Genomic DNA, 19,363 nt, shown 5'->3' with positions numbered 1-19,363 from the left:
ACTGCCCCCGGGCTGGCTGCAGCGATGGCAGCAACTCCAGGCACTGCCAGCTCCAGGGCAGAGACACCCTCCAGTGGACTTTTTCCTTCCCCTTCCCATTCCTGACCCAGGGACCAGACTCTTTTCTGTAGGGAGCAAATGTCCTTTCCCCTGGTTACGCCCAGCTGGTGCCTGGCTTTCAAGCAGCCCTGCTGAAGAAATGTGTTTGCAGAACACCAGGTGCTGGAGGCCCCTGTATCCCTGCTAGGCCATTGCCAAAAAAGCTGAGCGAGAAAACATAGTGAGTGAGTGAGAGAGAGATCCTGGGACTCTCCCATCCTCCCCTCCTGGATCCAGCAGTGTGTGGGGACCTACCAGGGTAAAGCACCGACCTGCAGTAATGTCTGCCACCCACCCATGCTCTGCAAAAACTTTGTCGTGGATAAACCACTCAGCTCCCTCCATAGGAGGGAAGCAGGTGCCCAAAGCAAGCAGGCAAAATGCCACGAATCACCAGTTTGGAGCCTCCCTCCTGACCTGGGTGGGTCACCAAAATACAAGTTCGCCCAGGGCACCGTTTGGCCGGCTCTGCCCAGAAGAAAGGCAACACCAACTGGGTTTCTCTTGGTCCAAGCAGAGCACATTTTGGTCTTACCTGCAAAAGACATCCACGCCAGGATAAGGAAAATCCTCATTGCTCTGCTTCTCTCTGCAGGCCGGAGGGATACTGATTTCAGCAGATTTTCTCCCCAGGAAGATCTTTTATTCTGTCTGTCTTTGAGGAACTGAGCCACTGCCTCTCCTTCAGGTCTTTGCTGTGCAACTCTGAGGCTCACTGACTAGTTTGTGTGATGTATGTGGTCCTGGTCTCTCTGTTGTGTCATTTCCTTGAGCACTGGGCAAGGAGGGGAAGTGGCTTTTGCCTTAACCTTTGTGTGTTTTTGTTTGGTTGGTGATTTTTTGCTTTGTGAAGCAAACATGACACAACCTAGGGTCCAGTGGAAAAATGGCACACTGGAATAATAGGATTTCCCTGCTATTTCTGTTGATTTGCACAATGCTTCATTTAAACACACAAATGTCCCCAGTATTTTTTAAAGGTCCAGCCTTGGACACTTCTTGGGTCACTCCCTGCCGCCTTGTGAAGCAAACCTGCCTGGCAGAAAACAGAGTTCTTGGAAAAAGTAACAGTGGCAAAACATGAACCGGCCAATACTGACCATAGCTCAAGTTTTAACTCTGCCTGTGATTACAGTTGAAAATCTTTAAAAGTTTTCTTTCTGGAGAATTGAGTTTTAGCAAAAAAGCAATTTATTCATAGGGAAACAAAAAAGGCTATGAGTTTTCTTTTAGGAAAATCAAAACAGAAAATAATCTGCTTGAATGGACATTTCTAAGCAAAAGATTGCTAACTGGTACCTGGAAGTGGTGGCCTGGAAAGTGAAAGTGTTATGGAGCCCAGGCATGTGTTGTAGAGAAGGGGAGGAATTGCTCAAATCCCAGTTCGTGTTTTACTACTGTTACTATTTCTGCTTTTGTGCATAGTTTTCAGGTTTGTGGTGGAGACAGGATGTGTCCTGCTGCCACTTTGACTGTCATTAAATGTAGTTTTTGCTCTGGGATTTCCTAATTTTTTACTGTATCCTATTGTCTTGATCAGCAGAGCCAGGGAGAAGGGGTACAGTGCCAGCCTGAGAGTCGGGGAAGCACCGCGCTGCTGAAACTATTCCTGACTGGGGCTGTGGTGTGTCTGTGATTGTGTTTCATCTGATCCCTCTTTAAAACTCACTAACAGGCAGGGCTCTCTGTTGTGGTGTACTCGTGCCTTTGAAAAAAAAATGTCTGCGTTTTGGTGATTCACACAGGATGTCCACATTATTCTAACTGTAGAAGATAAAATCGACCTCAGGGAGATCTCTGCAGTGTGGACAATACATTCAGTCACATAATCTCACCGTATAGACAAGTGAAAAACAGAGTTCAAACCGCTGGGCCTTCAGCATCCTGCTGCAGAGCCTTGTTTCTTGAGCTGCAGGGGCGATCTGACACACATTTTCCAGTGAACTACATAGCTATTTACTAGCCACCAGTACAATATTGGTGATCGAGTGGGAATCCTGAATTCTTTCCCCAGCACTGGAAGTGAAATGGGTTAAAATGCTTAGAGTTAGAGGAACAAAGTCTGATTCAGTCATGGCAAAAGGCAGTGTCCAATATATCCAATACAACTACAACCTGGATACCTGACACATGGAAGATATTGAATTTTAGCCGATTTTTAAAACTGAAATCTTCATATTTTCCCAAGCAGGAAGCAACGGTGAGCACCTGAAACCTGAGATCCTGCGCCTGCCTTTGTTTCAAGGTAATTTGCATCATCACAGATCCTCACAGGAGGTGAGGGGCTTCACACCAGCTATGAGCTGTCTGCCCAGAGGAGTTTTCCATCTATGGACTCCTCTGTGAAATCCTAGGAAATATGAACTTTCATTTCTACCCAGGAGAACTTTTACAATCTTTTCTCCAATGCCTGGAGAAAGGTATTTGTGCCTGAAAGCTTGCAATTAAAATTTTTTTTTTTGCAAAAATCTTGGTCTAATCAAAGATATCATCTCTACTATGAGACCTGATTGCCAGTGTCCAATGGAGAAATTTGGTCTGTAGGGTCTTGAGGAGTTGAGTTCTGCATCGCCTCTGAAGCTACAGAAGTTTTTGATAGTGTAACAAGAGGAGCCCTTCCTGTGTAGTTGTGATGCTGGTCTGTCTGTGAAGGCATCTGTATAATCACAACCATTCCCCAAACGCTCTGTAGCCTCAGCTGGACTTCTGGAAATTGGGTACAGCTAAGTGTGAGGATAGCAGCCGAGTGCATGTGTCTGCATTATACTAGCAGGCACTCTCCCTTCATTTGACTCTCCCATAAGAAGCATATGGGCATGATCATGTGAAGCATCCCCGACAGCAAGGGATACCATTTAGATCAAAGCCAGGGACTAGAATGATGCCCAGGGTGTTTGTGTGTATCAGGGGTACCTCTCTGCTCTGAGTCCATAGAGGATGGGACTCAGCTTGAGCGCTTGGCTGATGAAGGGCGTTTGAGACCAAAAGCTTGCAGAAAAAGATTTTTTTTTGTGATTTCCTAGTTGGTCTAATACAAGATATCATTTCTGAACCAAGAGGTCTAGATCTTTGCATTTCTTTTGGTTTCAGACCAACACGGCGACCAAGTACATCCCTGAAACATGGAAGATGCCACATTTTAGCTGATTTTGGATTTTAAACTTCATTGCAGAACAACACTAAAGATTTCTAACCTCCCTGCTTGCCATCTGACACCTCCAGGGAAGGAATCCTACCTGATCTACACAACAACGAACAACTCAGAACAACTCACACAAAGACACTCTCATGGACCCTGAGGGACAGATTTCCATCTCCAGGTTCCTCTGTGCAAAAATGAAGTTTTCCTACCTATGGGGACCTTTTACCATCTTTAATTTTCCCAGAGCCTGATGGATGTTTGAGCCCAAAAGCTTGCAGAAAAAGATCATTTTTTTTGGCAATTTCCTAATTGGTCTAATAAAAGTTATCATTTCTGAACCAATCAAGAGTTCTAGATTTTTGCATGGCTCTTTAGTACACTCGCAAAGCTGTGAATTGTCAAACTAGTACAATTTGCCCACAGGGATTTTTCTCCCTGGTATCAGTCAATGCAAAGGATTAGATACCTATCTGCAGACAAACAGACAAACACACATTGAGCCCTCCAGGAAATTCTGTCTCTGGAGGATGTGAGGAGAGAGCTTTATTGAAAAGACACATTTAGAAATTGGTAGTGAGCTGATCCCTCACCACTGGTGGTGGCTCCTTTGCACAGCCCTGTGTCTCTGGCATGCTTCATTCATTCTCAGGAGTTTAATTTAGGGGAGAAAGAGGTACAATACATATGGGAGGATGTGAAATCAAACTGCTGGAAAGAAATGAATCTCTTTCCCAGTAAATTCTGGGACCTTATGTTTCCTGCAGCTCCCAGGGTTCATCCTTTCCCCTTGTAAGATGAGGTTAGTCTTGTCCTTCTGAAGTAGTGTTTGAATACATTGAAACCTTCAGCCGTGCTCAGTGGCCCCTGAAGGCACTGATGCAGGACCATGAATGCACAGGCAGCTGCAGCCTCCTTTGCCGGTCCCAGTCCAGTCCTGAGCTGGGGTGGAGGCTGTGACGGCAAACAAAACAACTGCTTGTTACTGGATGGGAAGCTCTTGATGCTGAATAGCTTCTTGTCCATAGCCATCACGATGCATGCCAGCTCCTTTCTGTAGTTAGCTGAGTTTCTGATCGAGGCCATAGACCAGGATGTCCCCATTCACACAAACATCTGGCTCCACAGGGGGAAGGCTGAGCATAGTTAGATTGAATGTGTCGCACCCTCGTGAGAAAGTTGGAGGCTCTCAACATGTCTATCCTGTGCTGTCTCCCTAATTCTCCTTCTGTAGCACTTGCTCACCCAGACCACTGTGCAGGCCATGCACAGGAAGATGGGGACTTTCAGGCCGACCAGGAGCAGGAAATGGATATTGGTGGGCTGGGATCTGCATCAGAAGAATCAAACACACTGTAAAACCCTGTTGAGAAGACCAGGTCTCTCCCCAAAAACATTCCCTATCTGCTGCATCAGAGGCAGAAAATGGGAACAACATGTCTCTTTGCAGGGGAGGGGGACACAGGCCCCAGCATCTTCCCACCCGGGGGCGGGGTTCCACCAACCAATCCCACAGATGCAGGGAATACAGACTTCTGGAAGCAGAGGTGGCTGGATTCCTATGGATCCCTGGATCCCTACAGATCCCTGCACAGGGCTCCCCTGCAACAAGAGTTCCCTTTCCCCTACAAATGAATCCAACCCCTCCAAGGCTCCATGTTTTTCTTAGGGAAAACAGTGCTGGCTTTGTCTGCAGGGATGGGCATGTACTTTGCTTCTCTGTAACCTGTGGGATCTCTTCTCTGAGCTCACCTCAAACTTCTTCACACCTCATCCAATGTGATGGTTATTTGCGGGGCTGGACACAGGTGGCCGCCCAAGGCCCAGACAGAAAGGGGGCCCTAAAATGGTATTTTTCTCCCATTGTCTGATTTTTATTATCATTATCTCTGGTGAAGGGGGGCCCAATATTACAAGTTTGCTCGGGGCTGCCAGGAGTCTAGGTGCAGTGCTGGTCATTTGGATGTTTTGGGCTGTGACAAAACACAGACCAGGCTTCATTGAGGACCTGGATCTCAGGACCAGACAGATCACCTGGATTGTAACTGGTTGAAGTGGAATAGGAACCATCTGTAGTGTTCACTGCAAGGAGGGGCAGAGATGCAGTAGAAACACCATAGGGGTGGCTGGAACGGCGGAGGCAGCTTAGACCTGGCCCATGACCGCAGTCAGAGCGAATCCCACTTGGAGACTTACAGTGTTTGAGGGTCTCTGCTGGGCACTGGATCGCTGCTTGCGGGGAAGACACTGCATTTGTTGGCAGTAACACCAGTCTGCGCTGTACTTACTGACTTTCTGCATGGGGCTGAGGTAGGAACGACTGCAAACAAACACAGAGAGATCCAGTCTTACATAAAGAAACACCAGCCTGAGCTCTGTAACTGGTTTCCCAGGGAGTGTAGACCCATCTGGATGGACTGGGCTTGACTCTTACAGTGTATTTAGGGATTTCACTCTATAAACTAATTCTGCCTCCTTTTCTGTGGCTTATGCCTTTATATACGTACATGCAGTGGTGGCCAAAGGGAAGGGGCGGAGGGGGAGAGTTGCCAACTGGTAAAAGCCTCCAAACTATTAGGGCGGTGCTTTAGCTCATTCCATTCACTTCCACTGACTTCCTTCCTACGTGGGGAAGGGTGGCCTAATGGTTAAAGCACTGCACTGGGGCTCAGCATATCTGGCCTCAGGGTTTAAGCTGCAGAAGTACCGAGTCACCCAGCTCCCATTAAAACCAGTTAGACACCTAAATTGCTGTCAGGAGCAAGGTCTCACTGCCTAGCTTTAAGGCAGGGGTTGTCAACCGGGGGTACTTGTACTCCTGGGGGTACTTGGGAAAGCCCCAGGGGGTACATGAAGGTGGCGCAGAGAAGTGGGGGTACTTGGGAAGTGCACTAATGCCGCCACACTTTGCATCTGGCCAGCCGTCAGCACCTCCTCCCCACGCTCATCGGACTGGCCGCTGGGGGGATCCCCCCCCAGCTTCTGGACCAGCCATTGCAAACCCCCCCCCCGAGTCCAGGGGGTAGTCCTGGAGGGGTACCCACCAGAGGGGGTACACTCCTTAAAAAAGGTTGAAAACCCCTGTTCTAAGGGGACCACCAGACACGACCACAAGGAACAGAAAGGCTTTGTATTGGGATGGAGGCATTTTGAAGGAAGATGCCCATGTAGACTTTGATGGAGCCTTCCTAGAACTTACTAATTGAAGGCAGGATGCTAATGAGTGTAACAAATGCATGGACTTGGCTGGAGCTGTACCCACACCTTTCATACAGGAGAGAGCTCAGTGCTGTCCTTTTAGGGGCCACGCAGGCAGTTTCAATATTGGTTTAAAACCACCCCCTTGGACAGCAGCCAGCATTTCTCTTTGCCTAGAAGAGCTCTCTCCTTCTTCATCAGCCTCAGGCAGCTGAAGGGCTGAGTGTGATGAAACAAGGGATTGTCCTAGAGGGGCAAGATCCCTTCCACCCTGCTATATTCTCTGAAACTACAGGGAAACAGAAAGAAGAAGAAACTGCGTTCCCATTTTCACATCAAGCTTGAACTTTCAAAGCCCCACCCAACTCAACTCCAGCCAACTTCCCTGCTCTCATCTCTAGTAACTCTGGGGTACTCTGTCCGCTCCAGGAGCACAAAAGCTCAGTTAACCTTGTTTGAATTGTAACGATAGTTTGAAAACTTTCGACAGATTTGCAAGGAACTGCTGTGAAAACATCTAAAACTGCATGTTACCTATGCTGTAACCAAACACACTTAATATAAAGATCAATGCTTTCTTTTTAGCAAGGCATCACCCTATAGATGAAGCTTGCCTTCTTTAAGAGCAGGTGTGCTGGGATATTGAGTTCTCTGAGGAATCTGGGAATTGTAGTCCAGTGAGAAGCCATGTGACCACTAGGCATGGTATATAAAGGGAGCCTGGTGGCTGTGAATGATTCAAAGGGTTTTTGCCTGTGGGGTGGGTGCAAGAAGCTTTGGGTGGAAAGGGCTGGAGGCAGGGTTAGGAAGATAGTGAGGCTTATTGCAAGGTGAAGTGACTCTTGATGCTGTGGAAAGGGGGCTGGTGTATATTGCTCTTCATAGTTAGATTAGAGGAGCCCTTTATAATCTGGGCATCACCCCATGCATCAAAATCTCCTCCTCTCCTCTGATATCCATTAGGGTGGCATCTAATGAAAGCTTCTGTGCTCACCTGTAGCTCATTCTTGTAACGACCAGGCTTTCTTTTCCTCTGTAGCTCACTTAATGCAGGCTTACTTAGGTGCTGATCACCTGGGTTAATTCAAGCATTGATTGCTAGGGAATGCTTCCACTTTCCTCCTCTGCCCACTGCTTCCCAAGCCCTGATTCTCCTCTTCCCATCAAAAAAAAAAAAAGGTCAAGGATTTACCTGGGGACACAATCAGTTCAACAGAGTGTCTGGGATCAGGAAGCAGTGTCCGCACTAGTCCACAGTGATAAAACCCTGCATCTCCCATGGTGAGGTTCTCCAGGGTCACGGTGAACGTGAGCAGGGAGTGACTGTCCTTGATGGAGACTCTGTCCTGCTTCACGTTGGCCTCAGACCCTGTAGTTTCGATGATGTGCCCATTGAAGCACTGCAGGAAGCCTGACCTGCACCAGAACTTGGGGTAGGTCTCGTAGCCGATCTCATAGCTGCAGCACACAGACACTGATCCACCCAAGTGGCTGCTCACTTGCGTGGGGCCTGTCACTGCCCAGCAGTCTGCAAAAGAGAAGGGGACACATGGTTATTGTCCACAGGAAAATGCACCTCGCACCTTAGGGGAGCAGTGGAAGCCCTCAAGCTTTCATGATTGTCTGGTCTGGGCTTTCATTACTGGTGCAAACCTGCAGGGAAGGAAGTGATTTCTTCATTTCTCACATAGCATTGCTGGCTGGAAATTGTTTCCCCACAAACTTTTCCCTAATTGAGCCTCTTCCCTGTAATGCCAGGCACTGATCAAGGGATTTTTCTGCAGAGGTCTGAGTCTGTGGTGTCTGGCTTTAGATATTCCTGAGCAATTGTTCCTGTGTCAGTTGGGACTGAGACACATAAACCAGTTTGAGCCAAATCAGATTGAATTTTATTAGCAGATGTTTAGGATTGTGAATCCAAAAAGATGACAAAGCCAGTAGGGAAATACAAATCACCCGAGCGTGCTACCTTCAACCAGGTTTCTCTCAAACTGGTTTCAGCTGTTTTCAAATGGGTTTATGCGCACTGAATGTCTGTTCTGTTCCAGGTTTAAACCAGTTTCTGCTCACTTAAACTGGTTTATGTGTAATGTCTGTCTCTAGCGTGAGAGCAAGAGCAGCTCAGGCACTCACCGCTAGGGCTGGGAGATGTCAAGGGAAGAAAGCAGGGCTGCAGGGGAGTTTGGGTGGCTTCCTCCTCAAGCCCATCTCATTGCAGTCTCCTTGCCGGTGGTGGCAGGTGCCCCGGAGAGGACCCTGTGCTCATGCTCTCCATAGATGGAAAGAAAGACAAACTAACTAGGTAGGGGTGGAGGTGGTTGTCAAAGTTTGTGGAGAAGATGCATTCCCAGACTAAGGTGAAAGGCCCAGCATTGGATGCTGAGGAGCTCTGATGATCAAACTGACCCCAGTATCTCAGCCAGCAAGGGCTGACTGCCCCCAGCAGCCACGTGGAGAGGGCCAGGCAGCACGGGGCTGCGGAGAGTACTCACTGGCTTTGGGGATCTCCCATGTTTTTGTCCCCAGTACCACTGACTGGTTCGTGCTAAAATGCGGTGCCTCAACATGCACCCAGCTGTGGTCTCACAGCTACCAGGGCACTTGGCTTGAGCACAGCTCTGCCCCCAGGCAATGCTCACCTCCAACATGCTGGGGCAGCTACAAAAGTCAACAAAGCTGGTAGGGATGAGGTGTCCTGTGGGTCTTGCAGCAGCTGGTAGCAGCTGTCATAGCAAAGGGTCCCCCAGGGCTTTCATTAATGCATTCTCCATGCTCATGCTCAGTTTTCTCAATCTGTTCCCTTTTTCTGCGAAAACTCCAAGGCTTCATCTCCACCTAGTGTTGAGTTTACTTTCAGACAGTTTGGCTTTGAGCCTTTTTTGACACTTATCCAGTGAATTTCCCTATTTTAGATGAATATCCAGATCAGTCAGGTGTAGTCAGATACTCTGAGCAATGGAGCACTAGGCCCTTTTTATGTGCATAGACAACAAAATGAAGGGAGTTGTTTGAACCGGTCAAATCCTGCTTTTCCTTACCCACCATAAATACACCGCCTTCATCCATAAAACACAAGCTGCAGCACTGCAGATATTAGCTACACTATTATACATGTAAAAACTTTTGTAAGAAAGCAAATGTGCTCTCTGGACAGCTGTCAATGGAGCAATAGCAATTCTTGTCCTCCTGTACTGCTGATTCCCTCTGGAGGTTGAAGCATTTCATCACTTCGGGATTATTTTGAGGCTTTCTCCCGGCTCTACTTTGAGGGCATGGAATCTCTGCCAGCCTCATAACTTTCCACTGATTGACAAAGAAACCAAGATAATCTCACCTGGAAGAAGAATCCAAACCACAAGTGAGGAAATCCTCATTGTCCTGAGCCCTTTTGTGGGATGCAGATGTTTCCCTTCTGCACTTGCTTCAAGGCAGCTCCATAACTTTGGACGTTTTCTTTTTTGCCAGTTTTACACAAAATCTTGGGTTTGAGTTGCTGAATCTTTTGGCCACCTCGCTTCCTTTGGCAGAGTGTTTTCTCCTCTGGTGTTTTTGTGGAACTGAATTGACTTTGTTCTGTCACTTTTTCCGTTATTTTCTTCCCCTTATCTACAGGCCACTGGACAATGAGTCATCACGTAAATAGGTTCCTACACTGATTCCTCTGAAATTTATTCTAGGTTTTCAAAGAAAATAGGCTGGGGTGGGAGATGTGTTTTGCTTGTACAAGTTCAGGCTTGGATCCTTTGTCTTACAGATTGGGTGATACGTTACTATGAATGAGAGAGGCATTTGAATGAAAATACATGTCCTCTTTGAATCTGATATAATGCAACAGGTCTTCTCTTACAAGGGTTTGTCTGGTTATGGCATTGGTAGAGACAGTGCAATAGGGGAAGATCACGGGGGGCAGGTTCCCCTCTGGCAGAACTGCAAACATCTCCAGACTTTAGCACTGTGAAAGGGTGATCACAGGTTTCTAAACCGTGCGGTGGTATTACAGCTCATTTCATTCAAGATCATTTGGGGAGGGGGATTCAGAATCCAGCATGAGAGATTTGTCAGCTCTGTTACCATCAGGGCTGTCTTGTTGCTGATCAATACATTGGTACTAATAGACGTTTTCTAGGGAAAGCGTGGTTATTAGCCTGAATCCACTGTGGATTGCATTAAGATTGAAGATTGCATTAAGATTGAAGAGAGGTCTGATCCACTGAATCCACTGTGGATTGCATTAAGATTGAAGACAGATCTGAGTCCACTGTGGACTGCATTAAGATTGGAAGAGAGATCTGATCCAGACATGAAGCTACTGTCTGGCTGTGTGTGATCCAACATACCTAATCTTATTTTGAGGATGTGAGCAATTAAATCAGTGGTCCCCAACTCTGGCATTTGGGCAGCAGTACCATAAGTCATACTGTGTTGACCATATCCAACTTAAGCTTAAATGATCAGATTTAACCTTAGAAAGTTAAATCAGATTTAGAGAGAGAGTAAGGTTTGATATATAGGCTACAGAGTAATATATATGTGTGTGTGTCTAATTCCCTGTATAGGTATGTGTATGCGTGTATATACATAAGGCAGGATTATTTGCAGGTGTGTTATTTAGATGTGTCTGCTATTTTTTTTCTAGTGGAAGTTGCAATTTTGAAATTAAAAAAAAAAGTTTCCATTGAAATCCAAACATGTGACCAACAAAAAAAGGTCAGGGCTAAAGATAACCCTGGAGAAGACAAGACTCGGAGGGGACTTGGTGGCAGCCTATAAGTATATTAGGGGTGCACATCAGGGCCTGCGGGAGCATCTGTTCACCAATGCTCCCCAGGGGAAGACAAGAAACAGTGGACACAAACTGCTTGAAGATGGCTTCAGATTGGACGCAAGGAAAAACTTCTTTATGATTCGAGTGCCGAGGGTCTGGAATAGACTTCCTCCCAGAGGCGGTACAATCACCCACCCTGGAGCTCTTTAAAAAATGACCCGACACCCACCTTGCTGGGGTCATCTGATCCCAGCAGTCTTTCCTGCCCATGTTCAGGGGGACTAGACCCGATGATCTGTAAGGTCCCTTCCAGCCCCTAAAATCTATGAAACTTCTTTCCAAACATATGACCAAAAAAGGGTCACAGCTAAATATATTTATATTTAGCCCTGACCTTTTTTTTTGGTCACTTCTGGATTTCAACTGAAACTTTTTTTAAAATTGCAAAATTGCATTGCAACATCCGGTAGAAAAAAACATAAAATAAAAGGCACATCTAAATAACATAGCTGGAGATAACCCTGCTTCCCACACAATTCCCAAACAACAGTATTGCAAACAGATTCCCCGTTGTCTTCAGACAACAAATCAGAAAGTACCAATCTCAAAAGAGCACCGCAAGGATGTATGAAAGGCATTAGGTCAATTCTTGTTTCAAATCAGATCTCTACACATGTTGATCCCTCACAGGGCTGTATGACTGTACCCTGGGCACAGCATACAAGTGTTATCATAGGGGTTGATTCAAATGGAAACAACCTTCAGGAGCCACCAAATTGATGCAATGCGGTGAGAAAAGGCAAGCTAGGAGCCTTCAAGTGGCATTCATAAAAATGCTCGTGGGAATAGAACAGGCTCGCCTAATACAAGGGGCTCATTTTTCAGGTAGAGGCAAATTATATCTGATCTAGTATTGCTTCTGCATTTTATTCTACCCCTGGTTACATAAACAGCACAAAATGAGATTTTGGGGTCTAGTCCAGAGACGATGCGTAAGAGCTGCGATGCTAGTTACTTGGCAGTGCTGGGAGGAGGTGGATGCTACACCAGCTTTCCTGATTTAGGACCGCTCAGGCTGATCTCAGGAACTGACTTGCTTGTACTCGCATTCAGCATAAAGAGGAATCATCGGTGCCCCGGGAGATGCTTGTTTCATGCAACTTGGGTCACCCTCACACCAATTAGCCACACTTCTGGCTTGCCTATGGGCAAGGTATTGTGAGTGCCTGCTGGGGCAGCTGTTCACCAAGTGAAAGACTTATTCCAGCTGAGCCAGGTGCTTTGCCGTACAAATGAAAGGAGCAGTTTGAATGACCATCAAAGAGCCGAGCATGAAATGCAAAGTTACTAAACAGTCTCCAGCCCCATTTTCAGCAGCTCCTTTCTAATAATACAAAACATCCACCCGTGTTGGGGAAGACCCTCATTGTTCTGCTTGTCTTCTTGGACTGGGGATATTAATTGTAGCGAACCCCTTTTTGTGTCTTGAATACTCCCCTCCTTTCCTTTGGTTTCCAGGCAGGGCTGAGGATTGTTTCTACTGTAGGATTTATAGTGAACCCCCAAGATTGACTCACCCTACTGAATCTGGAAGGTCCTTGGTATTTTAGTTGCCTCACTTCCCTTGGAAAGGGCCCAGGGGAAGGTTCCTCTTCCTCAGAGCTTTGCAGCTGTGTGGGTTTGGCTTGTGTGTAACTCTTTCCTGTATTTTGTAAGGAACAAGAAAATAATATATTTGCAGTGTGGAGTGTAACATATGTGATAGAGACCAATGGAAAACGGAGCTTGAAACACTAGGTTTATCTGTTTCTGATATCCGCAGTGTAAAGTGTAACTTTTAATCACCCTCATGCCTATATGGCAGCATAAATCAAGACAGGGAAGCATCCTATCCCTGCACAAAACAGACTTCAGCAAATGAAAATAACAGCAACTTTTCTACTGGAGCCCCATTCACCACTGGAAGGTGGTACAGGGTCCGGTCCGCACGTGGCCATAAGCTAATAGGTCCAGGGTGGTTCTTGTTTCCACAGCATCCAGCACAATGGAGCCCTGGTCATGGCCAATAGGAAGTGATGATGATGGTATATCTGACATGGCAACACTTTAATGCTCACGTTCTCAACCACGCAGCATGAAATTTGAATATTCAGATGGAGCGGAGGCATTTCATGAAACAGGGAGACAAGTTCTCTTCACCATTACATGGGCCAGAGCTGGTCTAACAGAGGACCTTGATGTGCTGGTCCCCTCTTGACTCCTGGTGTAGACATGTGCAGTTTCAGAGATGCCAGAGTTGCATTTTACTCCACAAAAGCAAGGAGTATGGCTCTTTCTTCTCTGGCCTACCCTTTCCTACAACAACTTCTTCATTTCAGGACATACAGTCATATATTCCGCTAGCGTTAAGAGCAGACAGACACTCGGCTCCTGCCACGAGAATGTGGGAAGCAGTTGTCAGCACAAAAGACCTTTTTATTCACGTTTACATTTCAAAAGTAACTGGGGAGACCACTTACTATAGACACAATCTAAACAGGCCTCTTCTGTACCATCTTTAACAGGAGGCATCCCCAAGGGCTCAGGTCAGAGAAAAGCCCCAGATAAACTATGGGGAAGCAGTGGCAGTGAGTTCAAGCTGAGTCAGAGGAGCCATCATCAAACACCAGAAAGAATGAGTTCCTCCCTCCAGTCACTTGTCTGTAGGTGGAGGTTTCCTTGCTTCCTCTAGGTTGGCGACGGAGAAGGGATGTTCACAAGGCTCATCGTAGGCAGAGGCTGAATGCCTCCTTGAGCACTCTTGGGAAGCCTTCAGCGATGGAGGCTCTGGATGCAGAACAGCGAGGGCTCTGAGGCAGGGGTACATGCAGCAGCACTGTGGGCTGCATCTCTTTTCCAACCTCTTCCTCCCCTGAGAACAAGGCAGTTCACAAGCTGCAACAAAGACTGCTCGGGACTGAATGGAGAGCACCTGACACTTACTGCCATTTGCTCGTGACTCACTGCATGAATGCTCTTGAATACATTTATGTGGTTTCCAGATCGGGTATTTATTAGGTCTGAGGCCCAGTCCCACATGCGCACACATCAGCCATTCCTGTCACTTAAAGCTGGAATGCTCCATTCTGGTCCTCTTGTGTCTCTGGGTGACCTGAGCTAACTCCTATTGTTAAAGGAAGCCCTTCATTCTGGGAGAGAGCAAGGCTGCTGGGCAGCTTTCCACTGGGGTTGGACTCGGGCTCTGGAAATGGAGCTGAAAGGAGCATGGCTTGCATGGAAAACCTTTGGAGGAGTAGTGGAAGGCCAGGCTGTGGGAACAGAGATGGGGCTGTCTGGGGTTGGGGCCATTCCAATAGTTTGGGGCTTAAGACATGAAGAGGGAGTGGAATCCCTGATGCAAAGGTGAAGGGTTAATATTGTCAGTCCACAGCATTGCTGGGACGCTACAGACTTGACCTCCTACATAGCCCATATGGGTTCACATCACCTAGCAATTCCTGCATCAATCCCAATAGCTTCAGGATGCAACAGACTGTGTCGTTCTAAATAGACCAATACACACGTGGGAAGACGAGTAGTGCATGCCTGATACTAGCCAGGGGAATGTGAATGTGGGTGTGAAGCTCTCACCACATCTCTCTGGAGTTCCTCTGGTCCCATATGATCCCCCTGATTGCAGCACAGGCCAGGCATAGGAAGATGGGGACTTTCAAGAGGACCAGGCGCAGGATATAAAAGTGGCTGGGATGGAAACTGTGGAGGAGAAACAAGAGAGCATATAGCTTAGACAGCTCCAGGTAGGAGGCCAGAACCAGCAACAAAACACACATGGCCCTGGAAGTATGTGGAAAGCCTTGTTATAGAGGAGAGGGACACCAAGGGCCCTGCACTCCTGCAGGGACCACCCATTCTCTGACTGAAAGGCATGGGTAGAACCAGCTGATTCCCGCACCGCTCAGACAGGACCTCACAGCTGTGTCTGCATTTCATTTTTTGCCAACCAACCTGCACAGCTTTTAATCCTCCCAGAAACCTTTATTCTCACTGAAGGGGGAAGAGCAGATGTGTGTGGTGGTGGTGGTTGGTTTTAATGGTTTTGCAGCTTTAAAAGTTTATCTTCAATATTCATGGTGGTGAAACAGGAGAGGCCCCCATGGTCTGTCCCCTTTAGAAAGGTCACATGCAGCTTCAGACTTTATTCATGGATGTGATTGTGGGGATCCAGGCTGTGACTTGACAGCAAGTCTGGTTCCATTAATGTAATCTGAGTCAAGGGTTTTAAAGCCTGTCAAGAGAGGCAGACATGGTCAGATTGTGATAGAAGCTCTTGGAGGCTATGAGTATTGGTTACTGGAGTGCATTGATAATTTTATGCGGTGATTTTTTTTTAGAAGCTGTTACCTGCTTTGCTCTGACTGGTTAGCCAAAAATGTAATGTCTTTTGAGTTGTTCCAGTTAGCAGGAGAAACTGGTCGTAGACATGCATGAGCAGATCTAGATTTTTGGAAAGGCGGGTGCAGACGGTGAGGTGCATTATCACATATCAAACAACACATTTTTTCTCCAGTGAAAGATAAACTAGAAGCTTTACTAATAGGCGAGGGGCCTAGGGCTGTATTATTTAGTTTAAGGTTGAAGCAAAAACAAATATAACTTCATGGGAATGAGTTGAAAACGATCTGCAGGGCTGTGAAATAGGAGCTTCATTTCCAGGAGCAGCTAGCTGGCTGCAGAATTGCCGAACGAAGGACAGCTTGATTGGTGGAACTTCAAGACCAATGAAAAGAAGACCAGGTTGTTAACACCAATGAAATGAAGAGTTTGAAAGGGATCAGATTATCATGAGCCACAAAATCAAGTGACTCCCTCTGTGCTGCCTGAGTAGAAATGCTACTGCCACTGCCAGGCAGTTGGTTTAAAACTTTGGGTGGAGCAGGAATCAAAGAGGAGGGGGTGGGGGAGGGGGTGCAAGTGTATCAGTGTACCCCACCTTGGATGTTGATATGTGTACTTTTTATATAATCTGGTGTATTTGCAAAGCATGTGCAGCATCAGCCTTTCCCCAAGACAGGGAGAACCCACCAGAGCCACTTGCCTTGTTCACAGCTCCACATCTCTTTTATCCAGCCCCCCCAAATCTTAAATGTAAGATTTTGCTTGCAATTATGGCATGTAGGTGCTAGACAGTGTGGTGTGCTTGACATTATAGTTGAGTAATTTCCACAAACTCAGTCCAGAAAAGAAGACTATATTTTTTATTAGCACTGAACATCAAAACATGAAAATACTGTCAGACAGAACTTGCACCAAGTCTGCAAAACCATACAAAATCCTTCTCACAATACCTCCAGCCAGGGAGCCTCTAGGAATTTGTTTTGTTACATGTTTGATTTGGAGAAAGAGGAATGGTTTAGTAAGTAGTAATCATTTGTGGGAGCAGCTTTTTTGGGAATGAAATAATAATAGCATCTTAGTTCCAGGGCCTTTGCATAGAAGTATAAGGAAAAGAAGCCTTATAGTGCAGAATACCTGTAGGTAGATGGGAACAAACTGGTAAGAAATTCTAGATGTGGGATAAGGAATATTCCCGAGCTTCATCAAGTATTGTTTCCTCCTGGATGTCTTCCCTCGATAAGGAGAAGCCGGTGTATTGCCTGCATTTACCTTAATTCTGGTGTAGAGGAATAGCGATATGAAAAGCAGTCAGAATAAATTTCTGTTGGTTCTGCACCCTGTAACAAACATACTGTGAATTAGAAAAGAAGCCAGAATATCTTGGAGCAGCTTCAGGCAGCAGAGGGAAAAAAAACCCTCCTTAACTAGTGACCTGGCTTGAATTATTGTCCACCCTGAGATAGAGTTCATTGACTGTTGCTACCAGGTAAAGCTAGTGACTGTTTTTAAGGTAGAGAAAGAGGCTCCATCCTAGATGGACAGGAGAGGAGAATTTGCCCACACATCCTACTGGTCTTCCATAAGCACTAGGAGAAAAAATGGCTTCTCTTTGGAAAATTAGAATAAAGACAATTTTGTGTGTGCGTGTTTGAAGTTTTCCAAAGACACCTTTGACTTTTTGTTGAAAAAAAAAAAAGCCATCTTCAGCCTCTACTCCTTTATCCCCTCAAACTGAAAAAGTTCAGGCATTGAATATTTGGATTTCTGATGGTAAAAAATGCAACTTTTTTTGAGGAAACCATAGACTTTCTATCTTTCTAGGAAAGCTTTCATTTTGTCACAATAGCATCTTTTTTATTTTTTTGTTCTAGTTTTGTTGAAAAAAAAATGTCAGTGGAGCCCTTCCAACCAGCTTTACGTCTGGTTCTGGCCTTTCAAAGGATTCGCATAGTGGTGAATTACACATTCCTGCAACAGTGAGCTATCGTTGGTCATTACTGGATTTTGGTCATATCTGAGTCATGTCTTGGTAATTATCATAGATATAGTAGTCATCTGCTTCTCTGCTTGTCTGGTGTCTGTTTAAGTGGACACCAAAATCTTCAGGAATCTTAGCAGTGGATGATGGCCTGTCTCCATGGACCTGAAATGCATATGTGAGGTGTTCAAAACAAAAAACTCCTGAACATTTTATCTTCCCAGACCCACCATGCTGGGAAGCTACAGGAATGGAGATGGCAGGAAATAGTTTCTCCTCTCTAATTAAAGCATCGGGTCCCTACCCAATGGCCTGCCATATATGTCTAAATAATGACTTCCAAATTGGAGTCTATAATGGAGCTGAAGCCATGCACCTACAGCGGTAGGGGAACAAAGCTGTGCTATCTTTGGCAGTAACTCTCCAAACCACTATTTGTAGTAGACTCTTAATCTCTGAGTAGACCAGTCACTAGAGTGTGATGAAGACCCAGGGTTGGACTAGACTGTTACAGTCACAGATAATTTGGTTTCAGGGAAGACAGACCAGCCTCTGGTGCATCCTTCTCAGGAGCAATGTTTAAGCATTGGTTGAATAATGCTGGGATGCAACCTTCTCAGGCAGTTAGCAGCATGCAAAATATGCTAAACTCAGGCTTCTTCCACTGTTATACTTTACCATCTCGTGGAGATTGATGTTCTTATAGATCTTTTCTGCTGGTTCTCTGACTGAAAGAATCAGAAACAGGAAATGTGTGAAATGTTGAAGTTTAGCTATTTTTTATGTCTAGGCATTTCTAAGTAGCTTCTAGTAAATCTTTGCACAGCTCTTTGCGTGCAATTGTGGAAGAGATGAGACTAGACCTGTTTTCCCCCATGAGAAAGACCATACAGAGCCTTCTAATGAACCACCTGGATGTACGAGACCATGAGATGATGATGATGACATCAGGTTCAGTGAGCTTGTCGTGAACTACAGATGACAAGTTTTTAAGTTGAATGAAGACATCTAGTTCACCTGGGTCTAGAGCAGCAGAGTGCATCTAGATAACCAGACAAGGTTCTTTGGGTGAATCTGATATCTTTTATTAGACCAACTTAAATAGTTGGAAAACAATTATTAAGCAAGCTTTCGGGTTCCAAAACCCTTCGTCAGGCTAAGGAAGTTTCAGCAGTTGGTGTGTGCTCTTCCTGGATGGAGTGAAAAGAAGTCGGTCTAATAAAAGATACCAGATTCACCCGAAGAACCTTGTCTGCCATTATTAGGCAGGGGCATGGGAAGCTCTTATGGTGTAACTTTCCAATGTAGGCAAGGGCTAAGTCTCTCTCTCACTGTGTGTGGCTAAAGGTGAGTGTGGAAGAAGAGAAAAGGCCATTACCATTTTTCTTCTGCGTAAAATAGAAATCTGTGTTTCTATCCCCATGAAAGGCTAAACTGAAGTGCAGACGCAACTCCACAGGGCATCAGGACAGTGTTACCCAATGAAAGGAGGTCTCATAGAGGGATTTCCAGGAAGGAAAGAATTGACTAGTTACTTTCTGACCACCGGTAGCCATTAGAACATGGCCAGGCCATCTGTGCAAAGGCACTGTGATGATTAGTATACATAACCAAGCAACATGGAGATCCAGGGCTACGAGGAGGTTGAAGCCATAGTTGGGAATCGGTAAAGGTGTCTCAGGAGTTGGTGCCACCCCCAGGTATCTGAGAGACATCTGAGCTTATGCTACTCCATTGCTTTCTGTTATGATGCACGTGGACATTTCCAACCATCATTTCAGACCAAGGC

General features: G+C 46.0%; 2 protein-coding genes and 1 long non-coding RNA gene across 3 annotated transcripts in view; 1 reads left to right on the top strand and 2 right to left on the bottom strand.

Annotated features, from left to right (window-relative positions):
- The window catches only part of LOC112549599 (CMRF35-like molecule 6), a 10,907-nt gene extending 10,132 nt beyond the window's left edge, over nt 1-775 (bottom strand). Inside the window, exon 1 of the mRNA XM_025199146.1 lies at nt 635-775. Coding sequence (XP_025054931.1) covers nt 635-674 — 40 coding nt within the window. The 5' untranslated portion in view covers nt 675-775. The remainder of the gene's footprint in view (nt 1-634) is intronic.
- The window catches only part of LOC112549600, a 38,147-nt gene extending 35,808 nt beyond the window's left edge, over nt 1-2,339 (top strand). Inside the window, exon 3 of the long non-coding RNA XR_003093091.1 lies at nt 2,291-2,339. This is a non-coding gene — a long non-coding RNA (uncharacterized LOC112549600). The remainder of the gene's footprint in view (nt 1-2,290) is intronic.
- A 1,442-nt stretch (nt 2,340-3,781) lies between these two features.
- LOC102380808 (CMRF35-like molecule 6) lies at nt 3,782-9,946 on the bottom strand. Its single transcript, XM_025199182.1, has 4 exons — nt 9,771-9,946; nt 7,629-7,964; nt 5,435-5,558; nt 3,782-4,568 (listed from the first exon to the last, which is right to left on the bottom strand). The coding sequence occupies exons 1-4, from the start codon at nt 9,808-9,810 to the stop codon at nt 4,385-4,387; spliced, it is 684 nt and encodes a 227-aa protein (XP_025054967.1). The 5' UTR covers nt 9,811-9,946; the 3' UTR covers nt 3,782-4,384.
- Nucleotides 9,947-19,363: the final 9,417 nt, after the last annotated feature.

Source organism: Alligator sinensis, unplaced genomic scaffold (genome assembly GCF_000455745.1).
Source record: "Alligator sinensis unplaced genomic scaffold, ASM45574v1 scaffold876_1, whole genome shotgun sequence".
NCBI classification, from domain to species: Eukaryota; Metazoa; Chordata; order Crocodylia; family Alligatoridae; genus Alligator; species Alligator sinensis.
This window is presented reverse-complemented; position numbering and strand designations above follow the sequence as displayed.

Excerpts from the sequence above, each read along its gene's own strand:
- LOC102380808 (XM_025199182.1), bottom strand. The coding sequence starts at position 9,810 with ATGAGGATTTCCTCACTTGTGGTTTGGATTCTTCTTCCAG. Across the intron at positions 5,559-7,628 it reads TGAACTGATTGTGTCCCCAG|TCGTTCCTACCTCAGCCCCA; the intron begins GTAAATCCTTGA and ends GTTTGTTTGCAG. Across the intron at positions 4,569-5,434 it reads AGCAGAGACCCTCAAACACT|ATCCCAGCCCACCAATATCC; the intron begins GTAAGTCTCCAA and ends CTTCTGATGCAG.